Consider the following 13,516-nt stretch of genomic DNA (forward strand, 5'->3'; position numbering starts at 1 on the left):
TTCCCTCTGTTCTCAACCGAGGAGAAGAAGGGTTGAACCCCTGCGTCTTCTTCTGAGGTTCTCGTGAGGCTTGTATTCCGTAACTCGTTAGGGAGAACGGGAACCGGAGCTGTCCTGTCTGAAACACGAGGGCGAGGTGAATGACCCTGCGCGGATATGCCAGGAGACTTGCGCGATCGGGAGGTTGACGGAAGGGAGCGCTCTCTCTCTGTTGATACGTAGCGACGGTGAGGAGAAGTGCTCTTTCTCCCTTTCCTAGAGCGACCTGAGCTCCTCAAACTAATGTATGAAGGAGAGGGATCACGCTCAGAGTGCGCTTTTCCCTTGTCCTCGTTCCGGGTGCGATTAGATGAAAAATCGTGGGAAGAGCTTCTCCGACGGGAGCGCTTATTACGCTTAGGAGAACTCTCTAGTGACGAAGAGCGAGAACGTATCGTAACGCTCTTTTTCTTGAAGCGCCTAAATGATCCCTCGCGAGAGGAAGTCGATCGCAAGGCAGAACGATGACGCGAGGAAGCGCTCTTCTTATGTTTGTGACGAGAGCGCTTATAGTCTCTCAGCGAGACATTTCGTGAAGAGATAGAAGGCGAGGAAGAGCGAGAACGATGACGTCTCTTCCTATGTCGCATGTCTCTCCGACGAGAACGTCTGGGCGAAGGAGAGCGAGCTCTCCTTTTCCTCTTCTCTCTCTCCCTCCTAGCCCCCGAGGAGTGCGAGGACGATGAGGAGGAGGAGGAGGAGGGGGAGGTACTGCGACGTTTGCACTTACGACGTTGTAGTTTCGTAGAAGCGCAAGCGAGGTGCGGAGTAGGCGCCGCGGGAGCTGAAGTTACTATATCTGCTGAAACTTCTGCGGGCGCCGACCGAGTTGACGGGAGGTAGGCGAGGTCTGGAACTCCCGTGGGTTCTAAAACAGAAGGGACCTGAGGTAAAACTCTGCCCGCGAGGAACTGGTTCCACACTTCCTCCGAAGGAGAACCAGGTAGTCCAAGGGTAGGCCATACCGCACGTACATGATCTGGAATGGAAGCGGTAATAGTCATTCCCGGTGGCGGAAAAAATTGTCCCACTGGGAGGGGCAACGTGATCCGCCTGACCAAGGGGAATGGGGGTTAAGCCAATGGTGCCACTCTTCCTTGACTTCCCCCCCCCGAGGATGGAGGCAAGGAAGAGTCTGAAGGGAGAGATCGAGAGGCCGAAGAAGAGGCCCGAGACTCTTTACCTTTCGACAGCAAACCTGGAGGTAACGAATCCTTTTTGGATTTCTTCTTCTTTCTCTTCACGAACTTTTCCCACTGAGAGGGCGACCATTTTCTACATACTTGGCAGGGGGAGCCCTCAGAACACCTATGACATCTGCACGAAGGGCATAGGGAATGAGGATCCACCTCCGGTGGTGACATGAATGTGCCACAAGATTTCGGGGGAACCCCGGGACACTTCCTCATAATAGAGGACATCACATCTAACAAAGAAAAAGAAAGAGTTAATCAAAAACACAATAAAGAAAGGCTAGTCTGCCAGTCAAACTAAAGCAGGAGCAGCGGTGTTACCACTGCGACGGCTAGAATTCAACTGAAGGTATTCAGTAGCTACCGAACGGCAGTCCCCAACCACTAACAGGTGGATAACTACCGGCCCGGTCGTTAACGACCTTGTTAAGGTTTTCTGCTGTATTTTCCAGCTCGAGCTAGAATATCTCCTATAGTAAAGAATGAGGGTTTGTATCTAGTGTAGGAATAACTCTATTTAGAGGTTTTGAAATGTATTTCTGACATTTATTTTCACTTGGCTACTAGCACCTGAGCACAATTGAATCACTATTTTAAATAATCAATTTTTGACTATAGTATAACATAGCTCCTAAAACAAAATTAATTATTTCAATATTTACCTGGGATCAACACTTAGAAATCATATTAAGCTACTGAAAAGCAATTCTATATGAGAGATCAAACTAAAGTAGATTTTGCATGTTATACCTTCGAAGTCTTCATTTTCACTTCTTGAAACATTTTTTTTACTGCATCTCGGAAAACATGTATCTACTATACCAATACCTTACAGATATACAAGGAGAAGAGCTTTGCTACTCAACTCTGCTGCCCTGTGTGTTGTTGCTCAAGGCATTCTAATGGCCTCCCTGGCACTCATCCCATCGGTATCAGCAGCTTCCTACATATCTATTATTGCTATGCTGTCTTTTGTGTTTGCATACAATCTTGGGATAGGACCAGTCCCATTTATGATTGCCACAGGTAAGGTCTAAGTTTTAAAAGTACAGTAATAGTATTTGTAGCAACTGACCTAAGTATAATCTTTTTTTTTTTTGCACCCATTAACATTACACATTAAAACACCAACAGATATCATATGTGCAAAGATAAAATGACAAATTTAAGAATATTTAAGTATTTTTCCTAATGATACAAACCTTGAGCTCTTTATTAGGGAATATACTTTCAGCAAAGCTAGAAGACTAGTCATCAGACATTTAGTGAAGTATAACTACCCCACCGATAGTTAGCGGGGGGAGGGGGGGTACACCGCTCACAAACACACACATTTGTGTTCTCTTGTTCCTTTTGATTGCAGGCAGGACTTGCAAGGGTCGTGCCGTGCAGCGTGATCACGCGCTAAAGCATTATCATGAGCTGAAATATGGTCGCAAGCTGATGAGTGGCTACGTGGTTGCAGGCTGCTGTGTTACTGCATCCTGCTGACTTATTGCGTGCTGCTGTGTGGTTGGGCGTTGAAGCAAGATCGCGCGCTGAAGTGTTGTCATAACCTGGAACATAGTTACGAGCTGGAAGACTGTGCTGTCTCACTGTCAAAAGAGTCTGCAGGTTATTGGCAGTCTCTAATGCTGGTATTCGAGCTGGTCATAGCGAAAACTTGTCGTTGTCACCTTGAACTCCCTCATCACGCACCGTCTGCTCACGCATTGTCTTCAAGGCTGCACCGCTCGTCAGGACTCCCAGGGGAGTGTGGAGAGTCCATCTGGAAGGACACGACAAAGAGGATGGGTGAGACAAATCAGCTGGGCAAGTCAAACTGGACAGATGAATGCAGGTCGAAAATAGCTGAATATGTCAAACTCGCCGACTTCGTCCTCTCGTTCCGATGAACCACGCTCCGAGGGGCTAGAGAAAGGCATAGACGAGTTCAATAACCTTCTCGTTGCCACGCACGGAGAAGATTACTCAGGAGAAGACCGAACTCGCGAACTGGAAAGGTGTCTCCCGAGAGGAGTAGGAATATGTATCGGACTTTGCAACCCCTCCACCAGCTGAGCTAACTTGAAAGAGGGAGTGCGCTGTCATCACCTCACCGAGAAGCAAGATCAAGCTCAGGGTCAGTCGCAAGCGCCCTTCTCGAAGACGTTGACGGTGCAGGCAAAGAGACTACCATAGGTGGAGACACTAGAGATTCCACCAGTGAGAAAAATTCAGAATCTCTGAGAGGGAGACCGAGGTCAACAACTGAAGAAGCCGGTGTACGCTTCCTTTGTGCCCCCAACTGTACTAGCTCCAGAAGACCTTTCTTCGATGGGGGACCAGCAGTCCCTAAGGAAGGTCACTGCTGGAGTACATCATCTATAGAGAAAGACTCCCCTAAGGTGGAGGGCAGTGCTGCTTTGCTAGGGGAAGCAGCGTGGTACTCCAGTCCTGATGGTTGTCCAGTTGATCGTTCCCCAGGGGAGACGAATCGAGCAGAAGCTTTGGGAAGACAAGAAGAAGAATAAGGAGGAAATCAAGGTTTCTTCACCTTCAAGGATGACCAAGAAGGTCTCCTTCTTTCGCCGACTACCAAATCTCTCACACTGGGAGGATGTCCACTCCTGACATTCTGCACAACTATCCTTCTAGCATACAAGGGTATCCTCTGCAGGCTGGGAACAGGGAGTGAGGGCCGGTCTCGATCAAAAGATGTCGCATTTGCGCCCTTCAGGCCCGGAACAAATCTGCAGTTGGTCTAAAACAGCAACATACACCGGAAAAGAAAGAAAAGAAAAAGCAAAACAGATTAGTCAATGGCCAGTCAAAAAAGTTAAGCAATAGAGAGACAACATTTACTCTCAACCGAGCCAAAAGTAAATGTGACGAGAGAACACAGATGTGTGTGTGAGCAGTGTAGCCGTTACTACCCACTACCCTCCTGCTAACTAGCGGTGGAGCAGTTATACAGTGAACCCTCGTTTATCGCGGTAGATAGGTTCCAGTCGCGGCCGCGATAGGTGAAAATCCGCGAAGTAGTGACACCATATTTACCTATTTATTCAACATGTATATTCAGACTTTTAAAACCTTCCCTTGTACGTAGTACTGTTAACAAACTACCCTTTAATGTACAGAACACTTAATGCATGTACTACAGTACCCTAAACTAAAACAGGCACAAATATTAAAGGTGATTTTATATCATGCATTTCCTAAACATGCTAAAAAGCACGATAAAAAATGGCAACCAATGTTTTGTTTACATTTATCTCTGATCATAATGAAGAAACAAACTGGAGGTAGAGCTTTGCTTATTACCCAGACATATTTCCCATACTTTTCCCTTAGAACTACATCACATCTTCCTATTTTAGATATATATATATATATATATATATATATATATATATATATATATATATATATATATGTGTGTGTGTGTGTATATATATATATATATATATATTTATATGTATACACATATACATACCTACATATATACATAAATACATGCATACATATATATATATATATATATATATTACTGTATATATACTGTATGGGTTATGGAAAAAATCCGCGAAGTGGTGAATCCGCGATGGTCGAACCGCGAAGTAGCGAGGGTTCACTGTACCTCACTAAAAGTCTTATGGCTAGTGTTCCAATTTTGCCAAAATTATATTCCCTAATGAAGAGTGAAAGGGTTGGTATTAATAACGGAAATATTATTTTTCAGAATTCATGCACTACAAAGATTCTTCAATCCATAAAGGGCACTTTCACTATGAACAAAATGACAAATCCTAAAAATAATTTGTATTTTTCCTAAATATACAAACCCAAGTTCTTTATCATGAACAGCAAAGGCTGAAATACGGCAATTAACACATTTAATGAGGTGTAAGCAACCAGCAAGTAATACCCGGCCAGTATAAGGGAGGCAACCGCATACCCCACAACTCACTGTAACCTCAATTCAATTGCAACTGGGACTAACGTTAGGGGTTGGTGATGGCAGGCATTTGTTCCTTTACGCATATAAACCATTTGCTCTCTACTAAAGGAGACTTATCCTTACGAGGGAATAAATCCCCATTCCCACTAGCTAAAACTTAATCAGGCCATATAGGACTTTGCACTGGTGCTTAAATGCCTGATCCTTACACCTTGTGAGTTATGAGTGCAGAACACCCATGAACACCACGTCCCGTGCAAACGACCCTATATGAGCTGGACTTCTCTGAGCTGTAACTAAAGCGATGAACAAAAATGTTGTGGAAGGCTGTGGCGAAGTAAAAGGTTTGCTTAGTAACAACACATCCCCCTCATAAGGAATGTGGGAAAAAGATCTCAAGCTGAAAGCAAAATGAGCTTGCCTATCTCTAGATTAATTCCACAATTCCAGTTGGCAAGGTTTTGAAGCTGAGCCCCAAGAGAGAAGAAAGGTTGAAAGGAAAAGGTGGTCAGTCACTCTTCACATTCACCCGAGGCTTACATGTAACCTTAGCCCTTGGTCCACAAATACTGGTTCTGATAAAGAACCGAGGAGTCTATATCACGTGCTAAGCAGCAATAGCAGGACATACTGTAGTGTAAATACTGTACGTCCATGGTCCTGTGTGAGTCACCTCCCGTAAGTAATGGGCTGTAAAGGTGGCTTATTTTTTCCTTTAGAATCTGCATCACAGAGAAGTTCTTCTTGAAGGCTAATAAGGTTGAAAGACCTCTGGTGTCATGAACTTTCACTCGAGATACTGAAGATGACGAAGGCTCTGCTTCTCGGGAAATGACTTGCCTGAGCCAAAAATACTACTCCTAGAGAGTTATTGGATTTTTTGACAGGCCAGATAGTACTACATTGGATCCTTCTCTCTGGTTACGGTTCACTTGCCCATTGCCTACACACACTGAGTAGTCTGGCTTATTCTTTACATATTCCCCTCTGTCCTCATTCATCTGACAACACTAAGATTACCAAACAATTCTTCTTCATCCAAGGGGTTACTGCACTGTAACTGTTCAGTGGCCACTTTCCTCTTGTTAAGGGTAGAAGAGACTCTTTAGCTATGGTAAGAAGTTCTTCTAGGAGAAGGACACTCCAAAATCAAACCATTGTTCTCTAGTCTTGAGTAGTGCCATAGCCTCTGTACCATGGTCTTCCACTGTATTGGGTTAGAGTTCTCTTGCTTGAGGGTACTCTTGGAAACGCTATTCTATTTTACTTCTCTTCCTCTTGTTTTTATGAAGTTATAGTTTATATAGTAAATATTTATTTCAATGTTGTCATTGTTCTTAAAATATTTTATTTTTCCGTTTCCTTTCCTCACTGGGCTAGTTTTCCTATTGGAGCCCCTGGGCTTATAGCATCCTGCTTTTCCAACTCGGGTTGTAGCTTAGCAAGTAATAATGATATCCTTAGTGACCCTTTTCCTGATCCTCCCTGTGCTTATGAAGAAGTTGTGCAGGCGAGGCCCGGAACGCCTGGTATGCTTTAAATAGCACCTCAAAGCCCTAACAAAACACAGTATAAGTTGATCAAGATCTTCGGTTACTGGCCAAAGACTAGAAAAAGTAAACGACAAGAATCTAGAATACAATGACACCAGGTTTTGTGTCTTTGCCACAAACTCCGGGACAGAGCTTAGAAAGACTTCCCTCTAACCCCTTGTATGGGTGATGTCAAAAGTCAGTCCACATAGTTCACTTAATCGTTTGGCTGACACCAAAGAGAGAAGAAATACTCTCATCAAAGTGAGGTCCTTGTCAGCTGCTCATTTCAGAGGTTCATAAGATGCTCCCTTTAATGATCTAAAAACCTTTACAACGTCCCCGTATGGAGGACTAACTTTGACTAGAGAACAGGTCTGCCCAAAGCTCCGTATCAACATATAAATTTCCTCCTAGCAAGAAATGACTAATCCATTAAGTCTAAAGACTTGGCTTAAGGCTGAGAGATAACCTTTTACTGTAAAAATAGAAAAGAGTTTCTCCCTATGGAGATAGAACAAAAAATACGCAATCATAGGTACAGTATTGAGGCGTCGAGTGGAGAGAGACCCCTTGAACTACACCAACCACAGAAGACAACCCACTTTACCTGGTAGATTGCAGTCAAGGATTTTTGGAGAAACCCAAACATCTGTTGTGAAGTCTCTCTAAAAAAAAAAAACTTTCTGAGAGAGGAGATGCTGGATATCTCCAGGCGTGAAGAAATTTAATTTTGCGGCACTGTGGAAAATCCTGACATCGGGCTGTCACAGAAGACGTGAGAATTCTCTTTGTATCTCCACCAGGAGATGCAGTAGATCCCCATACCATTCTAGGTGCAGCCAAAAGGGAGCTATCAGTTTCATCACTAGGTTCAAGGTTTCCCTTCTGTTGATTATCTTTCTTAACAGGCAGAATGGCGGAAAAGTGTAGGCATCAAGGCTGGCCCAGGGGTAGTGGACTGCATCCTCGAATGCCGCTGCTGGATCTGGTATTGGAGAACAGTGCACTGGAAGTTAAGTATTCTGCGAGGTCGCGAATAGGTATATGGTTGGAGAACAACACAAAGTCATTATATCCATCACTATTTGAAGACTCAAAGGTCATTCTCCACCTATGATCTGAACCCTCCTGCTTAACTGGTCTCCACAATGTTCTTCCTTCCAGGAATGAAGCAAGCTGATAAAGAGATTGAGTGGGCATGCCCAACTCCAGGATCTCGGCCGTTAGATGACACATGAGAAATGTCGTTCTCCTTGTTTGCAGATGCAGAAAACTACTCAGCACTACTGAGTGTCATTGAAGCAGGAGACGAAATTGTTACAGGCCCAACCACGATGCTTTCGTTTCCAGAAGATTTATATGGTCTAATTGATCTGTTACATACCAGGTCCCCAATGCTAGACGACAGTCCAGACAAGCACCCACCCCGCATTCGAGGTGTCTGTGGACAGCTTGAACTCTGGGGGGGATGAAGCGATCGGTAAACCTTTCCTGAGGCTTCCGCGGCCTAACCACCATCAAAGGTCTTCCTTAGAGTTCTCTCCCATAAGGATCTTGGACTGTGGGGTGTCTCAATGTTGAGCCCAGGAAGACTTCAGGTCTCATTACATGTTTCTCAAGTGGAATTTTCTTCTGGGCACCAGCTGTTCTAAAGATGACACATGACCCAGTAGCCTCTGCCACTGGAGAGCTGGACGGAGAGAGCACTAAAGGAAGGGGAAAACTGCTTGCTGAAAACGACGAATCCTGTCTTCCAAAGGGAACACTTTCCCTTGGATAGTGTTGATTTCCATACCCAGGTAGACTAGGCACTGAAAAGGGGATAGAGAAGACTTTTCCAGGTTTATCAGAAACCCCAGATCCTGATAAAACTGGATAATCTTCTCTTAGTAAGCCAGAATGACCTCGCAGAGATTCTGTGAGGATGAGACAGTTGTCCAAATATATCAGTAGGCTGATACCAGTTCGAAGATCCTCGTGAAGACCTGGGGAGCTGTTAAAAGGCTGAAGCAGAGGACCTTGAATGGCTATATCCTGTCATCTACTACCACTCGCAGATATCTCCTGGTTTGACAGATTTCATAATAGTGGCTGCTGTTTCCATTTTAAACCTGGACTACTTGATGAATAAGTTCAGAGCCACTGGCAACACTACGGGACATGTCCACATGATTAGTAGTCACATGCACAAACACACAGCTGGAAGAAAAAGAAAAAATTATTAGAATTTTCCGAAGTAAACAAAAGCAAAACCTGCCAAATTTCCAGCAGAGAGAGACACGTTTACTCTCTTGACAGTTGAAATCCAGTTGAGGTTACAGTGAGCTGCAGGGTGGATGGCTACCTCTGTGCAAGCCAGGTAATTATAAGCTTGTTGTTTATACCTTGTTAAAAGGAGTCCGCCAAAAAATCTCAAAGGGCTGGCGAGATCAGAAGGAGGAGGAAGACCAAAATCTACTTCATGCTGAGTGAGCTCAGGAGGAGGAGGAAGACCAAAGTCTACATCACGCTGAGTGAGTTCAGGAGGAGGTGTTAAACCAAAGTCTACATCATGATGAGCGAGATCAGATGCAGGAGAAAGACCAAAGTCTACCTCACGCTGAGCAAGCTCAGGAGGAGGAGGAAGACCAGAGCTTACTTCATGCTGAGTAAGCTCATGAGGAGGAGAAAGACCAAAGTCTACCTTGCGCCGAGTGAGCTCAGCATGCAATCTAACCCCAGAGGGAAAGCATGCAAGGGAGGAACTATAGTGAGAACCACCTTGCAGATCCTTAGGTAAACAAGGGTCTGCGGAGCAAGAACGTTTGGAGGGCATGAGACCGCGCAGGAGGGACTCCCTCCTCTCGGCTCTAGAAGGGGAAGTGTTGAAGTCAACCCCGCCAGGAGCAGAAAGCCTCTCCTGTTGTGCACCCCAGGCCAACACCGCCAACAGCTGGTCCTTGCAGGATGGACATGAAAGTCCTAAGAACGGCCACAGAAGACACAAAGCAAGTGTCTTGAGATAAGGTTTCCCCTTGGAAGGTAACTTCTTCCACCTCACTAGGGGAGGATAAAGAAGCATCCTAACCCGAAGGTTGACAGAGTCAAACGGCCATCACACTTACTCAGCCGTTTCCCGGAGGAGACCGATTGAGCAGAGTCAGAGAAGGTACCAGGGGAAAAGGAAAGAAGTTGAGACTTCTTAGATCTCAAGGAACACCCCAAAGGCAAAGAATCCCTCTTAAGGTAGTAGGTTGGCCAGGGCACCAGCCACCCATTGAGATACTACCACTAGAGATTTATTGGTTCCTTTGACTGGCCAGACAGTACTACATTGGAAACCTCTCTCTGGTTACGGCTCATTTTGTTTTTGCCTACACATATAACGAATAGTCTGCCTATTCTTTCCACATTCTTCATTGTCCTCATACACCTGACAAAACTGAGATTACCAAACAATTCTACTAAGCTTCAGGGGTTAACTACTGCAATAGTATTGTTCACTGGCTACTTTCCTCGAGGTAAGCAGCTCTTCTATGAGGACACTCCAAAATAAAACCATTGTTCTGTAGTCTTGGGTAGTAACATAGCTTCAATACTATGGCTTTCCACTGTCATGGGATAGAATTCTTTTGCTTGAGGGTGCACTTGGGAATGCTGTTCTATCTTATTTCACTTACTGTTTTTTCTTTTATTAAGTTTTTATAGTTTATATATAAAAGATCTAATTCAATGTTGTTACTGTTCTTAAAATATTCTATTTTGATTGTTTATTACTTCTCTTGTAATTTATTTACTTCCTTGTTTCCTTTCCTCACTAGGCTATTTTTCACTGTTGGAGTCCTTGGGTTTATAGCATCCTCCTTTTCAAACTAGGGTTATAGCTTAGCTTTCATATTAATAGAATACTTCCTCCTCTTGCCATACCACTCTCACTGGCAAGATGGCCACTATCTACACTCTGGGCAAGGGGAAGCCTCCGTGCAGGATTGTCCTATGCACAAAGGGCAGATACGGTAAAGTTCTGTGTCCTCCCGGGACATGAAAGTATTGGTCAAACTAGTTTATCGTTCACCCTCAAGTACACACACACAGCAATCTAAAAAGAAAAAAAATCAGTCAAATTTTGCCAGCCAGCTGGGAGTGTGGGAGGAGAAGTCTGTCTTCGGCCACGGCTAAGATCAAAGTGAAGAAAGTATGAATGAGCAGGAGGGGCGGGTGCTTCTCCCCACTCCCACTGGTAACAACCATAATGGTTGTTTACACCTCGTTAAAAGTTTTTAAGCTGTATGTCAGCTTTTGCTGATTTCATCTCCTATGTAAAGAATGTAAGGTTTGTATACTGTGTAGGAACAAACAAATTCTGATATTCTAGATGTATACTTTTACAGTAATTTTAGTATCTGATGCTGTAGAGCACAATACTGGTGAATACAGTACTTGTCACACGCTAGTTTCTAAACAGGTGTTTTAAATATTCCAGCTCCGTCATTTGATACCTAAAATAAATATTGCAAACCAGTAAATATGGCAGAAATAGAAGAGGTATTCCCATGCCAAAATGTTCATAAGCCAAGTTTACTCAATTTCAATTACTATTTTTTATTAATAAAAAAAAAACTTTGAACCCTTATGCAAGCATTTTGTTTCTTTAATCGGTTTCTTTATTTGCTTCAGTTATACAATATGTCAAACTGACATTCAAAATCATTTCACATCTACCGAGACAATTAACCTGAAAGGTATCCAGATTCCAGATCTTACTACGAAATGAGACAAAAATACTGAAAGAAAAAAATTATAGAAAATTGCTGTGATAAAATGCCCACCCAAAACTGTTTCACAGCCACATCAGTAATGCTTTAAAATTTACCCTTATGGATTAACAAAAGCAGTTGTTTATTCTTCCATTTTCTCCATTTTCCTTTCCAGAATTGTTCTCCGTGGGGCCTAGATCCATCGGAATTTCTATTGGTAGCACAAGCAACTGGATCAGTAATCTAATTGTGGGTCTAACATTCCCACTCGTACAAGACCTGATTGGAGAATATTCATTTATTTGCTTCATGGTTTCAAGCACTTTACTCTGGATATTCACATATAAGTATGTAAATCAAATACAGTACTATACTCCTGCTTTTTTAATTTTTGTTTGGCTTTTATTTCTATATTCTTAAACAACTCTGAAAACCAATATTTTTCACATGTAAAAAAATCCTTAATATTTTTTCCTTATATTTCTAGGTATTTACCTGAAACGCTTGGGAAAGACGATTTAACAACATCTAATACTCCTACTTCACTGGAAGACTCGAGTTCTGATACACAAACAGACGTCTAATCAAAGCTTGTAATATATCTTGATCTTCCGTGAACCTCAAGTTTTGTAATCGAATATACTTTACAGTATATTATATATCATAAATAGAAGCTTAAGTGAAATTACCAAACACCATATATTCCTCTTTTATACAGTACATAATATAACATTGACACAGCACAGGTTATGTACATCATATCCAAAAATGTATAAAGTTTACCTTTCTAACTGTATTTCACTCTATGAATGACACAACATTCAAAATTAGCCATTGGATGATAAATTGTAACCTATGGGGGCACACACAATCACAAAAAAATAAATGCTGTTACATTCTACAGTACTTGAAACACTATAGCCCAATTTGCCGACATACTGGTTTTGTAAAAATCAAAAAATTTATTTCATAAAAAATTTCAAACTAAAATTTAATGAATTAAGAAGGCCTGAGCTGCTACAGTAATTGCAATCCAAAGGTTAAATGTCTAAACTACATAATATATGTACAATACCTGGTATTTATGTATGGATAAAAATGTCTGTGAGTGAAAGTATGGAAAGAATGTATTTTGTTATATAAAATAAACTTTTGTATGAAAAAAAAGTTTTTTCAATAGAATACAATTCCTTAACGCAATTGATCACTGAAGTACTAAGCCCTTTACTTTTTCTTCAGAGTACCATGATATGAAATTAGATAGGATTGTTGTAGGGTCACAGCTTGTACACTTAGTGCCACAACTCCATAAAAAAATACAGTACAGTACAGTATAATGTAATTTGAAAAACAATGATAAGACTTATGTTAATATCTATAAATTAAAAAAAGATAAATTTATACTAAAACATATTTTAAAATGATCATCAAATAAATATCACCCTCATCTCCTAAAATATCAACCAAATATACAAGGCTGAATATTGTAAGCAATGTTAACTTACAATGTATTGATATCAAACATTAAAACTAGTGAAAGACAGATATTCTAACTTAACCTAATATAGTGTGTGTGTTGTTCTGATGGGGGGGGGGCCGCTTGAGGCCTTGGACACCCCTAACCTGACCAAATCCTCATTATAACTTATAAAACCTTGAATAAACCCTGTATGTAATTACCCTTACTTTAATAACAAGCAGACCGATGGAAACGGGCCATGCCAGAGCAAGTCCTGGCTTAATCCCAAATTAACCAATCATACTTTAATCAGAATCATTAAATAGTTAAAGGTCACTCATGAACGGCAGAGGCAAGGGGCAGTGACAATGCCCTAGAGACTGACCATATGTATATGATCAGCACCCAAGCCCCCTCTCCATCCAAGCTAGGACCAAGGAGGAGGACCAGGATATGACTGATGATGACTCAGCAGGTAGCCCTATAGGTTCCCACAAACCACCCGTCCTTAGCTCGCAAGAATATTATTATTATTATTATTATTATTATTATTATTACTATCCAAGCTACAACCCTAATTGGAAAAGCAAGATGCTATAAGCCCAGGGGCT

General features: G+C 42.3%; 1 protein-coding gene across 1 annotated transcript in view; it reads left to right on the forward strand.

Annotated features, from left to right (window-relative positions):
• LOC137633192 (solute carrier family 2, facilitated glucose transporter member 5-like) overlaps nucleotides 1-12,987 on the forward strand; it is an 82,923-nt gene extending 69,936 nt beyond the window's left edge. Inside the window, exons 9-11 of the mRNA XM_068365347.1 lie at nucleotides 2,068-2,258; nucleotides 11,622-11,793; nucleotides 11,934-12,987. Of these exons, the coding sequence (XP_068221448.1) occupies nucleotides 2,068-2,258; nucleotides 11,622-11,793; nucleotides 11,934-12,030 (460 nt within the window). The 3' untranslated portion in view covers nucleotides 12,031-12,987. The remainder of the gene's footprint in view (nucleotides 1-2,067; nucleotides 2,259-11,621; nucleotides 11,794-11,933) is intronic.
• Nucleotides 12,988-13,516: the final 529 nt, after the last annotated feature.

Source organism: Palaemon carinicauda, chromosome 42 (assembly GCF_036898095.1).
Source record: "Palaemon carinicauda isolate YSFRI2023 chromosome 42, ASM3689809v2, whole genome shotgun sequence".
Classification (NCBI taxonomy): domain Eukaryota; kingdom Metazoa; phylum Arthropoda; class Malacostraca; order Decapoda; family Palaemonidae; genus Palaemon; species Palaemon carinicauda.